Below are 24295 nucleotides of genomic sequence, written 5' to 3' on the forward strand. Positions count from 1 at the left end.
CGGTGGTGCAACAGCATGACGGAGTGCATGGCCGAGCTCAAATGGGAAAGCTCAGGTTGTGTGTCGGTGTGTGTCGGTGTGTGTTGGTGTGCGGCGGTGCCGGAGCCACAGCGGGGCTCTTCAAGCACACGGCACATTACTGAACGTCTCTCCGTACATACTTTAATCATCAGCTATTGTTGCCCTCTGCGTACGGCATGCAGAATGTCATTAGGGGATAATTCAATTGCCGTATGTGGAGTCGGTGTCAAGCTGAAGGAATGGGCAACAGGCGGGGGGAGGGGGGATGTAAAGAGAGATATTGTTGATGAGCCCGGGGCCAAGGAGAAACCGCATCATTTGCGTAATAAAATTAGGGACAGTTAAACTCCATGAAGCCGGCCGCTGGTTGAGGGAGGACATCATTCAGCGCAGCACTGCAGCTCGCCAACACACCAGAACTTGACCGAGTGTGTCTCCACCGCACTCCTGCTGCGGCACTGGCTTTGAATTGCAGTCCGACTCCACGCCGGCCAGAAAGCTCTCGAGTGAGGCACCACCTCTGTGTTTGGAGTCTCAGAGGGGAGGGGGCGGTATGCATCAACAGACTAAGGACGAAGGGGAACTTCCCCAAACGGAAGGGGGCGACGTGGAAGCCCCCATGACGGTACTGGACAGTCCCTCCTCCTCGGTGGCTCCGGCCACCCTGACCCGGACCCCGCAGGCGCGCGGGTGTGTCTGTGAGCCGTGGCGTCTGCTCCTCGCTCATCCTCCTCCTGCTTTCTCTCCTTGGCAGCTGGGCGGTGGTCCACCTCACCCTGGGGACCCACGAGGATCGCCCTTCCGGGTCTCGGCCAGCTACGACCAGCGGGTCCCGCAGGACGACACGGCCACCATCGAGCCCCACTTCACCACCAACTGCACCATGGGTAAGTCGGCAGATGCTGCTCTGTTTTACTCTTGATGATGTTGAAGGTTTTTAAGGTGTAAAGTGACCTCGAATTAAGTATATTATCAACTTTTAAGGACTACTTATCGTCACTTTTACCCTTTCCAAGGCTAAACGATCAAACAATTAATCGTATAACATTTAACAAGCCAACGTATTCAGTGTTCCAGTTATTCTTTTATCCCATCACATTTCCTGCAGCATGTACCCAGAGCGGCTCAAATGCGTCCAGCAGGAAATTTGCACGCCGACAAATTCTAACTATATTACACCATGTTGAGCAATGAAATGCGGAGACCGCCGGAATGAAATACTATCCCTCTCTGTCAGCCTCGACAGCGGCGAAGATTTGATTAATATAGCTGATAAAATTCCTCCCCGAGCTCGATGGCGGAGCACAGCGAGCCTCACTTAAACATATCAAGTGACCGTTACCGAGGAAATATGGACGACTCGTTCCCTCTCACAGATGTTTGGGAGGCAAAACAAATCAGTGTAAGTTTTTGAAATATATCCAGGTGTATACGCCATTATTTTTTATATATATATATATTACATGTAGATCTAGGCGTGTTTTTCTGAGTGAGCCTTCTCTCAGGAAAGTTTCCCGTCTTGTTTACTCCACGTTGGAGTCTGCTGAGCTCGCATGAGACGGAAGAACAAAGCAAAGGATGCCACACGAAATGAACTCCTAGGCAGCAGCTCTCAACCCAGATCCCTCCACAGATAGGAAGTAGCTTACATCACGTTGTCAAAAGTATAAAATCATGCACTTCAAATCTTAAAGGAGAAGCACTGGCCATCAATGTGGTAAATACAATGCAAAAAAATTATGTTTCACCAACAATTGCAGCTTCAAAAATGCAAATCGTTGCTTCATTTGATCAGTTTCATATCACTATGAATGGAATGTGCAGCCAATATTGTCTGTGTGTGAGTCAGAGTGAACAATTAGTGTGAGAATATACTTAAAGTACACTACCGTTCAAAAGTTTGGGGTCATCCAGACAATTTATTGTCTTCCATGAAAACTCACTTTTATTTATCAAATGAATTGGAAATTTAATAGAAAATATAGTCAAGACATTGACAAGGTTAGAAATAATGATTAATATTTTAAGTATTAATTTTGTTCTTCAAACTTCAAGCTCAAAGGAAGGCCAGTTGTATAGCGTATATCACCAGCATAACTGTTTTCAGCTGTGCTAACATAATTGCACAAGGGTTTTCTAATCAGATATTAGTCTTCTAAGGCGATTAGCAAACACAATGTACCATTAGAACACTGGAGTGATAGTTGATGGAAATGGGCCTCTATACACCTATGGAGATATTTCATTTGAAACCAGACGTCTCCACCTAGAATAGTCATTTACCACATTAACAATGTATAGTGTGTATTTTTGATTAATGTTATCTTTATTGAAAAAACTGTGCTTTTCTTTGAAAAATAAAGACATTTCTAAGTGACCCCAAACTTTTGAACGGTAGTGTGTATACTCAAAGTACCACTCAGTATATTGAATAAAGTAGCATCACATGTAAATACACGTACGTGGGGAGCGGTTCCCACGGTGTGTTCCTCAGACGTGGCGCTGCGCTGCATTGCGTCTGCGTGACAGAAACATGCTGAATGAATTATGAACCCAGCAGTCGCCCTGCAAACTGAATTATACTTTAGGATGATAAGATGATTGATCACTATACGGCGCTAGATTGAGTTTTCTACTATTTCACTTATTAATTGTGGTTTTCTTTAAAAAAAACTTGTCAGAAAGCCTCCAGAAAGAAACGTTAGTGGCTCCTGTGGACACTTTTTTAATTATTATTATTATTAGAATTATTATTAGAATTAATATAATAATAATTATTATTATTATTATTATTAGAATTTATATTATTATTATTATTATTTATTATTATTATAATTATTATCTTTATTAAAAAGGGACCATGTACAACAGTTGAAACATAAATATCATCATTCGATGCGCTGTACCAGAGTGTGGCTATACAGCAAATTTGAAACCGTAGTCCCTTGATGGATCATAACAAACCTAAAACAATAACAAACATAAAACAATAACAAACCGTACACCTGGAAATATATTTTTAAATCAAGTGATCGTCCGCCGTCGCTCTGCTTCCGGGCCGGAGGACCTCGGGGCGCATTGCGATGACAAGGGAGCAGCATTGTGCACCACGTCTTCAAAGCCCACTCTATTTCATTGCTTGTTGTACCTCACAAAGGGAAGGAGGCGGGCCGGGAGACGGGACATAAACAAATCCCCGGCAGTCTCGGAGCGAAGCGAGAGTACGAGTCATTTTCTGGCTTCTGACACTTCTTATGATAATGTGTTGACATAATGTCAGCGCTGTGACCTCTTCACATTCGGTGGATTAGTCGATTCAATTCAGTTTATTCTATAAAGCCCAATATCACAAATTACAAATGGGCCTCAGAGGGCTTTACAATCTGTACACATACGACATCCCTGACCTTTGACCTCACATCGGATCAGGAAAAACTCCCAAGAAATAGAAACGCATCTTTCATAGGGAGGAGGATCCCTCTCCAGGATGAATAGATGTCATGTGACCAGAAGGAATAATTACAGAGTTACATAAACATATTCATTGAGTATGACAGAGTGTATGAATAATGAGTAGGAGGCATGGCCCACGCTCCAGACCTCCACGCTCCATCAGGCAGATGGAGGTAGAGAGGAGGAGGGCGGATTATCTTTTTAATTTTTTAACTGAAATTATGGCCAGATCATTCATATTGCACTTTTCAAAGTGGTGACCACCCGCCAAGGCCTTCCTCACTCCAGCCAACCTAATCTTCCCTGGGCTTGAAACACTGACGTGTCGCTTCATGCTCGGTCGATATTTGACTGCCGATGAACGCGGAGCGATCGCTCAACAGGGAGGGTGTGTTGAACGCTAATTCTTCTTCAAATGTTCGGTTGAAGTGGACTGTTTGGACTCAGGAGGTCAGGTCGGGGGTTAGCTCGCCACAGGAACAATCCTGCAACACCTGAATCCCCCATGACATCAGCAGGGTTTTCTTATCAGATATATTCAAAGCCATCGTGAGGAAGTGAGTCAAAGAGATGTTGAGAAAAGGAGACACATTTCATATTTCTTCGTCCCTAACTCTCAAGAGCGCATATAACTTTAAATCCTGCTCTGCTCTAACTAAACCCTGATCTTAAAGTCCTTCTTGGAGTCTCTTCTCCAGGATCACATCGCGGGAGCAGAAGCCTCCGAGAGAAAAAAAAAGAAAAGCAATAAAGAGTGACAGAAGAACTCAGATAAATCTATTTCATATTAGCGGTTATCCCGTCACAGCGCGGTAGCGTTGCTCATGCAGATCCCGCCGTGGCGGAGCGTTGTCTTTTTGTTCTCGGGGCTCCGGGTTCACCGGGGTCCTCTCGTCCAGGCAGAGCTGTGGCTGGAGGAGAGGGGAAAGAATGAAAGGGATGCCGAGGCGCTGAGCTCCCCTCCGGCGCCACCTGGTTCCTCCGCACAGCACCCAGCACACACATCCCACTCCCCAGCTAAGCCCCGATCCGTCTCGCCTTTTTTCCCCTCAACCCACCACATACACACACACACAAACACACACACACACACACACACACACTCTCTCTCCTCCAGCACCTGTCACAAACCTGGGCTCGAGTTGCCGTCCCTCCTTACCTGAGCACAAAGGATGAGGCTAGGGCTCACACACACCCACACACACACACACACACACAGTGTTGTTCTGCTCTAGTTCTTCCAGGCCTCTTGCCGTCACTATTGGCTACTTACTGCTATCCAAACTCACAAAGGTGTGAAATTCAGGATTTAAAACAAAAATTTAAAATGTGGTTGCGTAACAAATTTCCATGCAGACTTGAAGTGAAAAAAATGAGTCATTCAGAATATTATCAAATCAGTAAGAGGATTATTATCCGTTTAACTCCAGCCCTCTTGTCGTGCGTTATTTTTACATTGACAGCCCAGAGTCATAACATCCCGACTCACGACCGGCTGATTTTAATTCCTACGCAATTTCCGCCCTGATCGGCGCTCCTCGTGGGCATCAATCTGAATTTGACATTTGACAATGTCCATTGTCCCCCCCCCCCCCCCTCCCACACACACACACACACGCCCTCCATAGATGTTTTCCTGAGCACCAAGGTGGCCATTACTCAAGATGGCGAAGTGCGAGGAGATAACGTCAATACGGGATAAATAAATGGAGTGGTGTGTGTCTGCTCTGCCCGTACCCTTCCACTTTAATTAACTCATCAGTCACAGGGCCAACAAGCAATACAATTTGTTTGCCCCTAAAGTGCCTCATGTGTGGTTGTATGCCTATCTCTGAAGCCCCCCCAGACAGGAAGCTACAATAGTATTGCCCTGACGGTCGTGGCGTAGCCGTGCAGAGGGAACCTGTCGGTGGCGCTCTCGACCTCCCGCGGTTCCTCCTGGTGGTAAACAGACGTGACTGACAAGCTCATTACCAGATTGTGTCAACAGCAGCGTTTGACTTTGTCCGGCGCCGAGGCCCAAGGTCATATTTCCCGTCTGCCCATCAGACCAATGTTTGGTCCACTGATGATCGCGTTGGCATTGGCGCCCGTGTATCACCCAGTAAAGCCGTCGCAATTCATTTACCACCCCTCCGATTGGACATGTGGCCGAGGCGAGGCAGCGGTGAAACCCCGGGGGGGATTTGAACCGGTGACCTTCCCTCCCACGGCCCATTTCCCTAACCATTACACTGTTGCCAAGGCAGAGCCTTAATGGAGCGTCGCGGCGAGTCTATACTTTGCGATTATGTACACAGCGGCGCAATGGAGTCCTCGGGCCCATCAATCACACACACGGCCCTGAGGGGAATGGGTGTGGAGAGAGATGGTGGAGTGGATGCTGTGGATGGATGGGCGGAGGGGGGAGGGGGAGGGTTTAGAGCAGTGATTCTCAACTGGTGGGCCACTAGTGTTGCTAGTGGGTTGCAGTTCCGTTTTTAGTCCCTGGGCAAATACAAATTTGAATTTTGTTTCTTTTTTTCTTCATCCTGTGATTTTATTTTGAAGGAACTTTTTTATGCAGCGGAGTGTCGTTTTTTTTTGCCGACTCATCCCTCCATGTTTTCAGCGGCGTGTGCCAGGTTGGATCAAACCATCCTGCTATGGGGGGGACTTTAGGTTTTTAGGATACTTGAATTAAACAGCCTACTGAATATAAAATTCAGCTTCTCTCATTAGAAATTCCTCCAGACTTAAGTCAGTGTTACTCCTCAGGTTGAAAAGCACAATGTGTTTCAATATTTACCTCCTGATCAGGTAATAACAAGAACAGTTAAGGTTGTACGTATGAGTCCTTTTGAATTGCACTTTTTTTATTTTATGTTTTTTATTTTTTATTTTATTTTATTTATTTAGAATTTGTGGAAAAGCGGCTCCTCAAGACCTTTTCAGTAAATTGTTTGTCATAGATTCAGTGAGTGTGTTTTCTCAGTTAAAGTTAAAGGTCATTTTTCTCTTTTTTTTAATACTACTTCTAAAAGCTGTTGAGTTAGTTTAAAAATGGCATTTTTTTAATTAAAATGCAGCTTTAATATAAATAGATCCTCTCTAGTCGTTTTGATGTGTCTCCATACGATCTCAGGCTCAAACTGCACCATATAGTCATTAGATACATTTGAGAAGTTGAGAATGTTCCGCTGTGTGGGTCGCGGTTTGTCATTAAGGGGAGATGGTGGGTCCCCGAGCCAGACCAGTTGAGAACCACTGGTCTAGAGAGAAGGACAGAAGCCAATCAGTGTCATTGTGTGGTAACTGCGCCTTTAAATATCTAGAACTTATCACGCGTACGCCTTTAATTGTCTTTTTTCAATTTCGCTTAAAATAGTCGAATACAAACACATTACTGATGTGTTATTGGGTAACAAGAACACATAATATATATACAAGAGTAGGCTAATATATATATATATATATAATTAGCCTAATAATATATGTGTGTATATATATATAAACATATATTAGTATCCTGCCCTTGTATACATATATATTTCATGAACTTAACAATATATATATATATATAGTTTATTCGCAATTAACTTATATACACTACCGTTCAAAAGTTTGGGATCACTTAGAAATGACTTTATTTTTCAAAGAAAAGCACTTTTTTTCAATAAAGATAACATTAAATTAATCAGAAATACACTCTATACATTGTTAATGTGGTAAATGACTATTCTAGGTGGAAACGTCTGGTTTCTAATGAAATATCTCCATAGGTGTATAGAGGCCCTTTTACAGCAACTATCACTCCAGTGTTCTAATGGTACATTGTGTTTGCTAATCGCCTTAGAAGACTAATGTCTGATTAGAAAACCCGTGCAATTATGTTAGCACAGCTGAAAACAGTTATGCTGGTGATATAAGCAATACAACTGGCCTTCCATTAAGCTTGAAGTTTGTAGAACAAAATTAATATTTCAAATATTAATCATTATTTCTAACCTTGTCAATGTCTTGACTATATTTTATATTCATTTGATAAATAAAAGTGTGATTTTTCATGGAAGACACGAAATTGTCTGGGTGATCCCAAACTTTTGAACGGTAGTGTATATTTATATAGGTTAATTTACAATAAACATATATATATATATGTTAATTTACAACAAACATATATATATATATATGTATACATATATTGTCAGCACACTGTTACCCAATTGGATTTTTCAACAAAAATAAAACCCTACTCTCAAAGCTGTGTGAGATCATGTTTATGAGATCAAAAGAATGTCAGAAACCTAATAAAAGTTGAGTGATGTCTCGCGGCGGGGTTATACAGTACATCCTCGTAATACCGCTCATAAGTCTGCTCATAAATCCCCAGATGGCGCACGCGTGTGTGTTGAATAACGCCGAGCAGGTGTGCAGAGTCTGGCGAGCGGTGCATTGCGTCAACCCTCACCGCGAGCACAAGGTGCGCGAAACAAACGCACATCCTGTACACAGATCTTGTGATGTCGGCGTGAAGGATTTAGCTCCCGCAGTCTCCATGTACTGGATGAGCTCTTTTAATGATATTCTGCGTGGCAAAGCTTTCAGCGGCAGGATCAAACTTGAATTCAATTAATATGAACATTTACTGCTCGCGGCCTCCGGCTGAAGACACCTAAAGCCTTTCATGTTAAAGTTTCACTTTCAGTCCACAGCTTCAAGTCGTACTGGAACTGTTTGTGGTGCATGCACATGTTATTTTTTATTTCATTTAATTTTTATTCCCCCCCCTCCCCTCGGCATGCGTGTGCACCATCCCAGTGTGAAGTAAAGCGATGATCCCTTGAACCTCTACTACCGGGTTGATTAAATGTTCAACATTAGCATTTCAAACGTTAGTTCTACCCAAAGAATGAGATTCCACTGTCACCAATTTTTGCAGCTCTTGCAACACGGTACGCTGCACTGATATTTGAGTTCCCCATTGTGGCACAGGTTAGAAGTTAGGCAGTGTTTCCTATAGCCCATAAAATGTTAGCTGCACATGAAAAAATTTAACATAATTACAATATAACCTTTAATTAAAGTCAGGGGCACAAGTTACCCATCAAACAGCAGTGCTCTTTTTTTATTTAAAGCCTGCATTATGTGAAAGTGCTTGGGCTATATATATATATACTGTATATATATATGGAATTATTTTTACTCAGAAAACCGTGAAGCTTACTTTTTATATTGCCACGTTTAATGAGGGTCCGTGTCAGAGCAGATACAGATCTCTAGCTCTAGATATGTGACTCAATGATCTTCCTTTATGGAATCAGTCGAAATACCTATAAAAAACATTGGATTGGCTGCCTGAGATTTATTCACACATGAATGGAAAATCAAATCCTTGTTGACGAGCGCCTGCGTTAACGGGGCCAGCACATGCACAACAACGCATGAATGCTCATCTTTTTTTACACAGCTCAATATTTCCTGTCTTTGTTTCCGTTTTATTAGATCCTATATGGATTTTACTATCTGTCTGTGGGCCTGGATTAAAACAATAGAACTAAAAAGTCTCTTTTTTTTTCACAAGATCCTGTTTACAGTACAATAATATGAGTAAGTTAAAAATGAAACACTTCCTCGGGGGCAATCACAAGCGTACCTGCCATGTTAACTCTGAGTTAGCTTATTTGTCGCGTCGTTTTTCTTCTTTTTTTACAGTCCAAATATAAAGTCCAAAGACTAAAAATAGTAGAAGAAAGTGGGGAAACAAACTAAAACAAATGAACGACACACAGCTCATCAATAACAAGAGGACAACCTGCCGAGGCCCGAACCTGGAGGCGCTAAGCTTCATCACATGCTACCGCTAATCGCTCGCCTCGGGCCTCTCCGCGAGCGGCGTCCCCTCAACACTAACTGGCTTTCTGTTGCCGGCACCTTTCCAAGGCAATCTACTACAGGCAGTTTCATTTTAAGATATTGAGCAAGTGTTAAATGGCCCGGGGCACCGAGTAGAGTGCTCCCCGCATACATATGCCAAATGGAACAGATGTCTGAATCAACCCTGACCTGGCATGGAGGACATTTTCAGAATATTATGGACCCGGCGCCATTGAGGAAAAAGTCGGTCATAAAAGAGTAAAAGGGTGTTCAAAAGAGTCTGGATGGAGCGATGTGTTTTGTGGAAGAAGTCTCAACACCAGGGATGCATTTAAGAGTATTTATTTGACAGTCATTTCTGGTTGCTTTAAAGTTTCTGTCGCCCTCCAATAATCAGACAGTCAATCTAATGTTTCGCAAATAAGATTAGTATTTACAGTCTCCATTTAGTGAGCTTAAAGCTCCCAGTTTGTGTGTTGTTCTTAATCACCACCCCGATGGCGTGCTCTCTCCTGCTCAGCATTTCAAAAGAGACTGAGCTTCGCGCCAAGAGAGGTAACAGCTGCTTTCCGCTTCCGGTTTAGAGCCCTACCCCCGGTTTTAGACTTCAGAATAAGAGCCTAAACAGGAAACCAGCTAGGATCTCAATGGAAACGCACCTCTACCACAATAAAACCAATCTCATTCATACTGTCCACATCCTACAGTTGTGATAACAATAAACCTCATAAAATCAACATTACAGTTACATATAATACAGTGATCATACTTGTCTATGCTTCTTAATACATTAATCGGAATATTCCTCCCTAATATCCACTATGTAAATTATCTTTCTATATGCATTATTTAAAACATAAGACTTCCTTATTTACATGTGCAAGTGTACATAAAATCCACTACTACCTAACAGTCATTAAGATACAGCAATCCTAAATCTCATTTTAATGCTGCAGAGGGGATATGTGTGCGCCGGCATGAAATACTCATTCTGGCCATTGAGTCACCTCAGATGACAGGCCTGCGAGAGAGAGAGAGAGATATTTCATGGACTCTTTCCGGGGCTTTAAAAAAGACTCACTAACTATTCCGTGACCTTTACCGACTTCGATCTACGGTAAGGACGGACTTTCACAACGCTGACAGGTTTTTATGTCCCTATAGGAAGTAGCCCGTTGAGGTAATCGTGGAGTCGGGATGTTATCGTTAACAAACCGCTTGCCGTTGTTGTAATGGAGGAGTCAAATTCTCAGTTATTACTCTCATGGATCCCCTCCGTAGTCTAAGTGAGGAACATACAGGACCAGTTTACGATGTGGTGCCTGATGGGACGGCGCTAATGCTATAATCTCGCCACGACCACAGACCTGCGGGACGGATGCTTTGATTGTGCGCTTTGTCTTCAGAGACAAGTTGGTGCGGTTGTGCGAGAAGCCGCCAAAAGGTGAGAAAAGTCAGAATATGATAATTTTGTGAATCAGCGAAATAATGTGAACATCCATCTGTTGTGTGTTCCAACGGCGGTGACCACAAAATGTGCGGGTGAAGGTAGCATGCGGGTTAACTCCCACCGGTTACTGCTGTCCTGACACTTAAATATGTAGCAGTATAGAAGAGTTTTGTGAAGTGAGACCATCAGCCAGCAAAGTAGCCCGCTAAAAGAGTGCCGAAATAAAACCCAGGTATCATAGTGGGATTATTCATCGTGAGCCATACTCGCTGTGGGATGGATGCTGGTCTGAAATATCTCTAGAACTATTGAATGGACTGTCATGAACCTTTGTAGAGACACTCTCCAAAAGAGGAATCCTAAAAAACACACTGATTGGTTTCCCGGGATTGCAAATGCGAATTATAGTGCTTTTCAAGTACGTGAAGCGAGGATCAGTGAATGAGAAAAGGGCCTTTACTTCCTGTTCGCCTGACTTCCTGTTCGTTCCAGCATGTCTATGTCTGGTATTGTTTAAATGTATTTATTTTATTTTCTCAGCAACACATTTATCTCATAGCGCCGCTGTGCCAGAGTCACGAAGCGGCCAGCATGGCTCTAGACCAGGGGTCAGGAACCTTTTTGATTGGGAGAGCCATAAAAGCCAAATATTTCTAAATATATTTCATTGAGAGCCATATAGTATTGTTAACGTATAATAAATTAAATATGTCTTGCTTTTAATGCGACTTCTGGTGCTGCATGATGCTACGGGGTGGGGTGGGGGGGGGGGGGAGGGCTGCAGGTGACTTTTTCTTTGCTCTGCCCCGATGTGCGAGACGGAGAGCCGAGAAGTGTTAACGCGACACGTAGAGACAGAAATGACATGCTGGTGTGTAGATACGATCACTAACAGACGTTTACTTTAATAAAAGAACAAAGTCGTCTTTAAGAAAGGGACCTTAAATGACTTCTGCTGTAATCTGGCGCGATAGAGAAAATTACAGGGTGGCGGGCGGAGATTTTTAATTTTTTTTCAACTCAAAATTGTCTGGGAGCCATATGCCGTCACCGGAAGAACCATATATGGCTCACGAGCCATAGGTTCCCGACCGCTGCTGTCAACTCTTGCTGCTGTTGCTTTAATGCTACCTGCAAACTGCGTGTATTATCCAGAATGGAGCCAGCCCTCTCTTAAAAAAAGGAGATTTTGCATCCCAGTGCTGAAGTAAGCGTGGACAGGAGCTCCTCATTAAACTAATAAGCTTCCCCGGTATATGTTCTCGCCAGAATGCTCTTTCTATGATAAGAAATGAGCTCACCGAACCTGGAAAAAGCAGTCAGGAGATAATTATATTCGATCTGTGATCCAGGGTAATTGTCACATTTACATAGCAAAGGATAACACGGTGCATGGCCCCGGTTTTAAAGTATGGCATGTGAGTGAAACAAGATACCAATGAACAACACACCCTTTTTGAATTGTTTTAAGCCCTAAAAGAAAGCGCGTTACATCTCTAACAGACGTTGAAGATATTATTTTCCTCTTCTCTCTCCAGCCAGTGCACTCGCGTGTGTGCCGCTGTCTCCCCAGCAGGGAGCATGACGGATAGCGATGGTGATTGGGCCGAGCCCTGGCCAAGCGAGCGTGTCCGTGTGCAGTTAATTGAATTCGCGAGCGAATACCTCTTGTCCCGTCGAACGACCGTTGGGGAAACGGGTCTTTTTCCGTCTTCGCCGTCCCGGCCCTCTTCCACATTCTGGCAGGTGTGCGGAGACGCCACCTGGGGCCAGGGTCCTACCGAGGTTTCCCCTCCTCCCCAGGACGGAGGACTGCCGTCCGTTACGCCTTGCGAGATCGACAGACTACACATTGAGGAATGAGAAGAGAAGGGTAAATGGGTTCTGCTGCTGCTCATTTGTATGCCCGACTCAATCAAGTCTGTGAAGGACTTTTTCTTCTTTTTCTCGTATTTTTCTTCTTCTACTCTGCACACACCAAACAGATTGTCAAGCCGAGGCAACTGTTGTTGTTTCAGAGCACACGGAGGGATCTCAGGATGTGGTTGACATACTCGCTCATCTGAAGGATGAACGAAAGCCGTATTATTTTCACCACCGTCTACGACGCGAATCGAGGTTGCGTTTTTTACAGCTCGAAGGACGACAGAGACGTGTCTGTCTGCGGTGGAATCCACGAGCGGTGTGCACCGACGCTTTTCTCTACTGGCCAGACCAACAGCTTTCTTTATTCCCCGTACCCGTGATGTCACGCTGAGGAGACGCGTCTCTTATCATTGAGATCCCCCAAAAAACGTGACACGGAAACACGTGGCACGGAAACACCGTGGCACGGACCAACGTGGTACGGAAACATCGTGGCACGGAAACTCGCTGAAATGTCGTGTGTTGAATGGATTCAAAGTGTGTGTGTGTGTTTGTGGGGGGGGGTACCATGTCTTTGTTCCTGTGCGTATACGCACACAACCTTGATACCTTGATTTGAGTCACTTTCGAGCCCTTTATAAACTCTACAGGTGCCACACCTCGGACCCTCCTTCCATGTCATACATTTTAAGAAGCTCCACTTAACACGATCCTTTTGAGATCTCGTCCATCTTCAGCGATATATTTTGCCCGTCGTTTGATTCCTGTTGGTAGTCAGCTGTTTTGTTGTTGATCTTCGGGAAGTGGAGCGCTCCCTGATTTTCAAAGTTGAAAAGTTTGGTCGACTTTGCTGGTAATCTTCTGAAAGAGAGGAAAAACTCAACTTTATTGAAAACACATCTATAAAACATGCCAATCTGATTTTATTAGACATGAGAGGAACTTTGTAATGTCTCTCATCTTATAATTGGGCCTGCAATAGGTTATTTCTTGAACATTTAATCCAAGTATATTTTAGATTATTTTGAACAGAGCACTCTGTGTCTGATCATGTGACCTCATAATTGCAGGTAAATATGTAAATGCGACCAGAAGAATAACTTTGGTATAATGCTTTTCTGCAAACCAAAGGGATTCTTTAATTGCCGCTGTTTCTGAACCAAAAATACAGAAGAGTATAAAATAGAATATGAAAGATTAGAACAGAAAAACCCCAAGAGTGAAAATAGAAATGTATATGAACAATAGAGTAAAATATAAGAGGTGTATAAGAAGTAATAGTGACATGAAATAGAAGGAAGGAAAACAAATGAACTAAATAGACAAAGTTAAATACAATACTTTAAGATAAAAATTAAATAAACTATCAAAAGTAAAACTGCACAAAGTGTGCAAATGGAGAAAAAAGTTATATTGAGGATAATATAGAAAAAAAGATGGTGGTTTGTGTTCAAATAATAATAACAACAATGTAATACCATTCAAGTGAGCACAGTCAGCACAATTATAGAACAACCGCCCTCAGTGGACTTTCTCACTTAACACTACGCAACAGGCCTGAAGTCAACTTTGACTTCTGGCTTCAAAAGTGACCTGAACAGCGGGCTCCTGCGTGAAAGTCCTGTGTATGTTCATGACCACTCTCATCCACCCTGAGCAAACTTTTTTTTTGCTCATTTTCTTTTTTGCCATGGATCTCTGATATACGACGGAGCAAAACAGTATATTTTACTCTGTCGTATAGCAGAGTTCTATGGCAAAAAATTGCTCTAATCCGAATGGCACAAAGAACAAAAAATGTCTATACTTTGGAGAAATATACAAGGCCAAGCTTTCTTCCTAACGACTGGCTTTCATCATGTGCCTGAAAGAAGAAAGAAAGGGTGAAGAACATTGTGATATTTATTTTAAAAATTATTCAGCAGACAGGTATGCGCTGAAATATCCGGTGACACTCTCAGGGTGTGGAATAAAACCATCTAAGAAAAGAACCATGTGAATGCACCAGCGTTCCTATCTACTCTAATTGACTCTTATCTGGCCACCTGCTCAGCAATTCCCCACCGCGAGTCGCCAACACTCGATCCTGGTAACCAGAACATTCCGGATGCCGACTCGAGACGTACCGTGGTCCACAGGGTGTCCGTCACATCGTCTCAACAGACGGCTCTCAAAGCCCGGTGGACCTTGAAGGAGCCAGCGATGACGCAGCCGACATCATTTAGGAATGTGAACGAGATGTCGTTCACATGTGTTATCAGAAATAATAATGTGCGGGTTTTTTTAAAGCAAACACTGTACGCCTTCGCTCAAGAGGCTATACGTGTGTCAAATTATGATCGCTGCTCATGACATCGATCTCCTGAGTAGGTTCTCTTTCGTCGCTGCATGAAAAAAAAAATTCCCGGTGTCTTTCTTTTGACAACTTTTGAACATTTGTCAGAAACACCTGGAACAACATTCCCGTTTTAAGTCGTCAGGCAGCACTTTGGGAACAATAGCTTGATCCGCGCAGCTGTTTACATTACCTCAGCGCGTGTCTTGCACATGCAGAAGATCAAACGGTTTTCCTGCCCCGATGTCGCCGTGGGGTATTAAAAATAGCAACAATAAGCCCGACTTTCTTTGACAGTGTCAGTGTTGGGTAGCTTCAACAGGCTCTAAAGTCCCCATCTGTTTTTGCCATTTATCAGCGGCTGCCGTGCCCTCCCTGTCCACCTATCCGGCCCCCCGCCAAGCAAACATCATTCCCCTCACAGACCGACCCCGGAGGTTCCGCTGTACTCCGGTATACTTTCTTGATAAACCGCCCCGCTTGCGGTGTCAATATTATACGGCGAGGAAGCCACTGAGCACAATGGATGCATAATGCATGTGCCGAGCATCCCTCAATACACATAGCAAGACCACATCTATACACACACACACACACAGCCGGTCATAAACAAACAAGCCTCCACGTCGCCTCATTTTAATAAAGAATAAAAAATGTGCTCGTCCAGAAATATATTTTTTTTTTGAAGGCACGTCTGCGATTGCAGACTTTACTTCTGTAAAAAAAAACTGATTCATAGTGTGCATTGATCTAAAAAGTTGTTTACTGGCTAATATGTTTTTCAAAGAATTTGAACTGGATCATTCACTGACACGTTAATGTGTCTCTCTGCAGCCATTAGGGGCCTCCGCCACAATGGAGGGCAACGGGAGGCCCCCCCAGCCTAATGCGTTTTTGTCCAATAGAAGAAAAAGAAAAGGCCGCCTCCATCTCTCGAATACATTGAGTGGACTCTGCCAGTTTCCCACTGGGCCGTGAGGTTGGGAAGTGATGTGTGATTCCGCCATTTACCGCATTATTACCAAGCAGTTTTTTTGGGGGGGGTATCGAAACAGTATTTTTGATCAATAGTTTCGAGGCAGGCCTAAGTGGTGCTGCGATGGGGGCTATGATAAATGCACATTCTACTGCGTGATTGCTGTGACACAGTTTTCCAAACATTAGAATTCAAATGAAATTGTAATACATCGACGCACAGACAGTATCACAGTATATTGAGCCATAAAGCACTGCGTCCTAGTTCCATCATATCAACGCGTCATTGCATCATATCATTGCGCCATCGTGCTATTGGCCACAGTTCCATCGCGCCATTGCATCGTATCATCGTGCCATCGTTCCATAGCACCATCGTGCCAGCGCACCATCGTATCATTGCGTCATTACACCATCATATAATTGTGTCATTGTATCATCGTATCATCGCACCATCATATCATTGCATCATGGTGCCATCATAGCATTGCACCATCGTGCCATCGTATCATTGTGACATCGTATCATCGAGCCATTACGCCATCGCGTCATCGTACCATTGTGCCATCGTGCTATCAGCCATAGTTTTATCTTGCCATAGTTCTATCGGGCCATCGTATAATTGCATCATTGCATCATCGTATCATGGCGCCATCGTACAATCGGTCATAGTTCGATCGCGCTATAGTTCCATCGTGCCATTGTATCATTGCAGCATTGCATCATTGCATCATCGTATCATCGTGTCATCTTGCCATTATGCCATAGTTCCATCATGACGTCTTATCATCATATCATCGTGTCAATGCGTCATGCCAACTCAGACACTCACTGCATCACTTTTGTTTCACATATCGCGGATCGCCACCGACCGTTCTTGTGATCTAACCCTGAGGCAGCCGTTCCTTCCACGGCATCAGCAGCGCTGTCGCACACTTCCGACTCCAATGTTCCTCTGAGAGGAGAACGAATCGACAAGATTCAGATCAAGGGCAAAACTAGTCAGCATATCCCCTCACTCATGATAACAATCACTTTTTTCCATCCTTACAAGAGAAGGGGGGCGGGGGGGCACCGTTTTCTGCCTCTTTGTTTTGATCTCTTTGCTGTGAACAGCTTGATGATGACTGCGGTGGTGAAGAGACGAGGAGGAGGTTTTTTCCGACAACCTCGAGGTATCAGTTCGTTGATTTGCATAGATGGATAGATGCAAATGTACCAGGTGACAGTTGAGTTGTTCGGACCCGGTGATATCAGTTGGTGTGTGTGTGTGTGTGTGTGTGTGCCTGCCCCCTCCTCCCCTCGGCGCTACCTGCTTCAGTATCTAGGTCATTGTTCCTCCGCTGCTTGTGTTCCTTGTCTGATGGATATGTATCGTATTCAAAGGCATATTCCTGTGCAGCCTGGGCCGACTTATTCATGATGGAACAGGCTGCGATGTTATCCAGGGCTTGCAGTCAGGGGTTGTATTCGCCATTGTTACTGACTGACGTGCTCACACGGAGCAACTGTATATTTTTATACTTTTTGTAAGTAATGCATTCCCCTGAGTTATGACTCATGCCTGACACATAAAGTAAATCTGTCCGTGATGTTCAATATGTAAAAATGTGAGGAAGGTTTGATTTGATTGGACTCTTCTTCTTCTTCTTCTAGTGTCCTCGCCCGGCCCCAACGTCACCCTGGTGGGCCGGTACCACTGTCACCAGGGCCCAGGGATCCCTCTGGACAAACTGTGCGACTTCAGCGCGGACTGCCCGCTCGCCGACGACGAAGGCGACCTCTGTCGTGAGTACAGCGTGATGTGGGGAGTGTGGGGGGGGCGGCACAGCTGCTGAGCATGAGAATATGCACCTGTCCTCTGGCCCTTCCTGCATTCATCCCGACATCCAAACATGCCAGCCGCAGTGAGTCGTCCATAATGAAGCCGTCGCGGCCTGCCGCCCCCCTGCCTCCCGACAGAGAAGCGCGGGGGGGGGGGAAGAAAAAACGCATATTCTATGCTTGGCTAGCATTTCTCACCCCTGACATATTCCATGGTTGTTATTTCTATCTCTTTGCACATTTGTTTTCTGCGTTTCTCGAGGCCCGGGAGGTAACACTCGCCAAGTATGCTGACATCTTACTCACAAGCGCCCTGCTCTGTGTGTGTGTCTCCCACCTGCATGAGTGTGTTTTTTTACATCGTCCTAAAGATTAACAGACGAGGAGGCAAACGCTCGCGCCCCGTGCTGTTTGCTTTTTGCTTTTTCCCACACTGCAGTTCGATTTCAGAGTTTCTCAGCCTACACTATAAAACCTGGGCTGAGTCAAATCGCTCCCGCCCACTGTGTAGCCCCCCCCCCCCCCCTTTCCCCCCTCACATGCGGTACATATTTGAAAAATGGCAGCTGCTCCCTTGCGCTTATAGGTCTGCCTTATGGGATCTGAGAGCTAATGCGGTTAACGAGAGGGTGCACAAATCCCAGCCGGGGCGCAGTTCCTCTTCCTGCTGAAGGAAGACTTATCAGCGCTAATTGGCCCGAGAGGGTAACCCAAGGGTCCTGCAGGGCAAAGCTAATCCGGTGTGATCCAGCTGGGACTCGTTTAAAAGATCCTCTTCGCTCTTCCTCCTCACCTTCACACACCCTGTTCCCACCGAGCGCTCTTATTCTCTTAAATTATCAATAACTGTTGTTGATGTATCGGTCCACCCGGCTACGTGTGACTACCTAACCCCAACCCCCCACACAAACACACACACACCCCACACCACAACCCAACCCGCTCCCCAAATCACAAAGCGTTCCCTCTCGGATACCCTATTCTCTATGATATATTCACAAGTTATTTCCATCTGATTTGATCTATTTAAATCCATCATAAGCACAGCCAGGGCTCATTAACAGGGGGGTGTGTGTGTGGGCGGGGGGGGGGGGAACAAAGGCAAAAGGAAGGCAGGAGGAACACACACATGTGTCAATCACAAAGAGCCCTAACATATAAGGGGGAAGCCAGGTCCCTTGCGGCTCACCCTCGCCGTCCTACCGCCCGCCTCATTATGCATAAACACATCCGCCGCTCTCTGAGAGTCACGGCTCCCTCCGGTTGATCTCGGCGTGTCTGGATTCCGCAGACATCCCACCGCCGCTTTCCAAATGCGGCTTGCATCGAAAAGGTGGATGCATACAGAAATCCAATGCAGTCATCTGCAGTATTCTTCTGTTTTTATCTTTGAAGCAGCATCAGTGAGAACAGATCATTTCCCCCCCCCGCCACCCCCACCCACCTCCACCCCGGCCATAAAAGGATATCACTACACAGGGAGACCAGTGCTATGATGTCTTTCTGTGTCTGTTATTCTTGAAACCAGTCCTTGTTCTAAGATACATACACTGCATCACTTCTTATGGACATGCACATTCCCCCCCCAGAACTATGGAAGCATAAAAATGTCCCTGTTACAAACCCTGGAATGACATTTGAAAATGAAATAATACTGTAGTCTCTCTTTATGAACACTTTTCCCCCAAGGTCGAAACAGAGAAGAAGAAAATATATTCATGGCACGCCATAAGGGCCTTTTGTAGAGAGAGAGAGAGAGAGATTTTTAGAAAACTTTTATTTTATTATTAGCACAACAGAAACAAAAACACTTTTAACACATGATGCTTATGCTCCTAAAATATAACAGTCAATCCAGACTTGAAGACAGGAAGTGCTTCCTGTCCGGTACTGCCCTTCATTCAACTTCTCCCACCACCATCTTCAGGGTGGTGGTCCCTTCGCCCCGGTGTCGCGCTGTCCTGGACCTCCACCCTGGCCTCTTTCTCCAGAAGTTCTTCTAGCCAGTGCGGTGAGGCCGCTGGCTCCAATCTCTTCCACTTCAAAGAGTTCCACAGTTTACAAAAAGGCTTCATTATCCTCACTCTCAGCATCGCTCTCCTTCCTGATGTTGTACAGCATCTTCTTCAGCCTGCAGATCTCGTGTGGTGTGAAGCCTCCTCGGTCCTTCTTGGCCGTGAATAAACAGGCAGAGATGTAAAACCTCCACCTTCACATCCCTCATGTGTTTTGTCCTCTGGAGAAACGACTGTATTCGCTCTATCCTCGCCGTGTCAGCCAGCTCAGGTCCGTCATAGCGTTAGCATACAGCTAGCATGGCGTTAGCACGCAGCTAGCACGCCGCTAACACGCAGCTAGCACGCCGCTAGCTGGCTGCACCAACACACACAAACCCACCAAACCCCTCGTGCACCAGCAGCCCCTCACACGCCACCGTGACACCACCACATATACACACCACTCTATAACTATTACTTTTAACGAGGAAGACCACCGTTAAACACCAAGCTAACCCTCTCGGCTCGCAACCTCCGTGCTCACGCGAGTAGATAGAGAGATATATATATATATAGAGAGAGAGAGAGAGAGTGAGTCAGCAGCTCCATTTCCTGAGTCTGATAGTTTTCTCTACTGTGTTCAGAAGGTGGAGAAAGAGGTTTATGTTCGGCTTCATATCATTTTCCTTCCTTCATTTTTTTCCTTTATTAATCTGTCGCTTTTCTTTGTGTTTGTTGGGGTGAAATTCATTTTGGCAACAAGATGCTGGAGTGCACCATCCCCCCGTCTTAAATAAGATTAAAAACATTTTCATCCAGGAACTTGCAAAACACTCGTGATGTGTACGAGTTTATGTAGAAAATCATAACTCACCCGGGAGAAAACGTAAACACCTTTCATCTTATTGAGAACATAAGGCGGTGATGCACTTCTGCAGCCCTCTGAGGCCAAACATGAGTTAGACAACAGCACGCACTTCCTTTCTTTCTCACAGATGGTACACGAATAAAACGAAGAACAAAAAACGTGACTTTGGAGAATGATCAAACAAGTTGTTCTTCATTTCCCAGGTGTTTCGCCGATTTGAAAGAAATGAAAAGGAGCGTTGTCAGATCATCCAGGCAAAACCTTTTTAATCTATTCATAAGGAGAGAACACGTTCTAGTTCAGATTTGTATCACCAGAGCTCTCTTGCCTTTGCCCTTCATGGTATGGTACATCAAGATGTAGGCCGCGTCCTCTTGTTATGTCATCATGACGGACGCGTTGGAGTGGCTTTATTAGCCGAACGGCGCTCCGCCACGTTCATAAAGACTGAGCGATGTGCGTGTCGGCTTTCATAAAACCGTAATGGCGCCGTGATGTCGGCCTTATTCGCGCCTCATTACATGAATCCTTTCAGGTTGAATCATTTTGTAAGTGGCTCAGCTGGACGGATGGCGAGCGGTTTTCCGAATGACAGCTCGGGATCTAAAAATTAAAAAAAAGTCACCAAGTGACAGGTGCTAATGCGTCTGCGGTGACATCATCGCCGACTTCTTTATTCCCGTCGTGAGCGGGCGACGCCCTCGGCGACCGGTTTATGTAACGAGCAAAACGACATGTACCCGACGCCCGGAGAAGCTTTTAGTTTGCTCCGGTGTAAATACAGGATTTTTTTTAATACTTGAACATTAGAAATATAATGGCGGTTATAGCATTATGAGTCTTTGGAACCTTTTTTGTAGGATTATACAAAAAAAATTTTTTTTTACAAGACTTTGATAAAAAGAAACATTTCCCCGGCTTTTCTTCCCTTAGGAATATACCTGCTTTATGATCTCTGCTCAGGCCACTTTCACCTCCATTATCTGGATGAGGCCATTTCCAAAAGGCACACTGTTATCAGCCCTCTCACAGGTTCTTATCGGTAATGGGCGCTCGGGATAAAAAGGAACGTGGCAAACTTCAGCTTGGAAACTCTGAAACTCTGGAGTGGAAACTCAGACCCACACCGCTATGCTCGCCCTCAACCAAAAGTTTAAAGAGATACTAATATTCAGAAGCTCCTTCATTCGCAGTTTCACAACAGATTTGCCATCAACACATCGAGGTATTTAAGGTGTACAAATATATATATATTAGGGCTGTGAAACGATTAAAATTTGTAATCGGGTTAATCACAGGTTTTTGTGGATTAATCATGATTAATCACATATTACCGATATTCTCGGTATATTTTGTGAGAACATAGAGATTTATGACAAAAGACGGATATATACATTTATACATTCTTCTATACAATGGTGTCAAGGGGAGTCCGGGTTGTCGCAGCGAGAGAGGACCCAAATGCCGACATTACTGCACAACTATATTTATTTTTCCACAAATCACAGACCAGACCAGACCAGAACAGGACGACAAACACGCGGACCAAACAGTACGAAGCCACACTGGGAATGAGACGAACAGGGTTTACATACACAGGCAAGGTGGAGGTGATTGGACAACGGGGAACGAGACACAGGTGAACACAATGAGGGCGGGACCAGCAATCACACAGAAGGAAACAATCAGGACCAGGGCAGACAATCACAGGGAGACAGACGACACAAGGAATTCAAAACAAGACACAAAACTAAACACAAACTCCAGATCATGACAGTACCCCCCCCTCAAGGGACGAATTCCAGACGGCCAAGCGTTCCACAAGGGCGGTGGAGGGAGCCGGAGGAGGGTCCAAGGCTGCAGAAGCAGTCCGGGGGCCGCAGGGCGATAACCAGGCCAAGAGGTGCGCTCTGGAGGGCGGGCCGGAGGACAAGAGCGGGAGCTAGGGGACCGGGCTCAGGAGAGGAAGTCCCAGGGGTACCGGGGTCTGGGGATGGGGTCCCTGTGGGACCAGGACCAGGCGACGAGACATGGGGAACGGTGCGAGATGGGCCCAGGGTCCCGGGAACTGTGACTGACCGACGGAGGCGGGCTGGGGAGAACCGGACCGGGCGGAACGGAGGCGGAATACCGGTACTGGAACCAAAACATCGGGGCCTGGAGGCGGCGACGGAACACCGGGGACTGGAACTGGAACATCGGGGACTGGAATATCGGGGACTGGAACCGGAACATGCGACGGCGGAACACGGGGGGCAGGGGTGACGGAACACCGGGGACTGGAACCAGAACATCGTGGACTGGAACCGGTGATGGAACACCGGGGACTGGAACATCGGGGGCTGGAGCCGGAACACCGTGGACTGGAACCGGAACACCGGGGACTGGAACCAGAACCTCGTGGACTGGAACCGGTGATGGAACTCCGGGGACTGGAACATTGGGGACTGGAGCCGGTGGCGGTGGGACTGGAACCGGAACATCGTGGACTGGAACCGGTGACGGAACACCGGGACTGGAACCGAACATCCTGGACTGGAACCGTGATGGAACTCCGGGACTGGAACATTGGGGACTGGAGCGGTGGGGACTGGAACCGGGGACTGGAACCGGAACATCCTGGACTGGAACCGGTGATGGAACTCCGGGGACAGGAACCGCCAACACTGACTGCATTGCCCGGAGGGTCTCCCACATCTCCTCAAGCAAAACATGAGCGTTAGCTGGCCAGGCAGGAACTGTGCAGCGGAAACTGAAGGCTGGGTCCATTATTGGTGGCTTCGTTCTGTCAAGGAGTCCGGGTTGTCGCAGAGAGAGGACCCAAATGCCGACATTACTGCACAACTATATTTATTTTCCACAAATCACAGACCAGACCAGACCAGAACAGGACGACAAACACGCGGACCAAACAGTACGAAGCCACACTGGGAATGAGACGAACAGGGTTTACATACACAGGCAAGGTGGAGGTGATTGGACAACGGGGAACGAGACACAGGTGAACACAATGAGGGCGGGACCAGCAATCACACAGAAGGAAACAATCAGGACCAGGGCAGACAATCACAGGGAGACAGACGACACAAGGAATTCAAAACAAGACACAAAACTAAACACAAACTCCAGATCATGACAAATGGTGCTGCAACTCAGCAGTTATTTAGCAGTTTTCTTCCATATGGAACATTAATACATCTTCATCCTAAACAGAATGTTTAACCCTCCTGTTACCTTTCGGGTCAATTTGACCCCATTCAATGTTTAATGTCGGTGTTCTTTGGGGTCAATTTGACCCCAGGCTGTTTTTCACTGTGTCAAACATATCAGAAATATCAACTTTTTTATTTATTTAAAGGGCTATTTAGGTAGTCAACAAACAAACATAAAGTACCTCACACTTAAACTTGGGAAACAATATTAATTCTAATAATTTTCTGGAGGTTTTAATTGCTGGGGTCAAATTGACCCCGAGGGTAAAATATGTTAGTAAATGTAAAGGTAACAGGAGGGTTAAACAGAGCATTTTCTCTTGTTTGTCAACCATTAACTCCACCATGATACAATCTAAAGGTGGACAGATTGACAAGTGACTTTTTTTTTGCTCGTTCCGATGCGCGCGCACGGAGCTCTGTGGCGCGCCAGACGGA

The 24295-nt window shown here is 45.3% G+C and overlaps 1 protein-coding gene across 1 annotated transcript in view; it reads left to right on the forward strand.

Moving 5' to 3' along the window:
* LOC130202057 (ALK tyrosine kinase receptor-like) overlaps window positions 1-24295 on the forward strand; it is a 404628-nt gene that overhangs the window by 315988 nt on the left and 64345 nt on the right. The window contains 3 exon segments of the mRNA XM_056427354.1: window positions 776-807; window positions 810-908; window positions 17613-17744. Of these exon segments, the coding sequence (XP_056283329.1) occupies window positions 776-807; window positions 810-908; window positions 17613-17744 (263 nt within the window).

Source organism: Pseudoliparis swirei, chromosome 11 (assembly GCF_029220125.1).
Source record: "Pseudoliparis swirei isolate HS2019 ecotype Mariana Trench chromosome 11, NWPU_hadal_v1, whole genome shotgun sequence".
In the NCBI taxonomy this organism is placed as follows: Eukaryota; Metazoa; Chordata; class Actinopteri; order Perciformes; family Liparidae; genus Pseudoliparis; species Pseudoliparis swirei.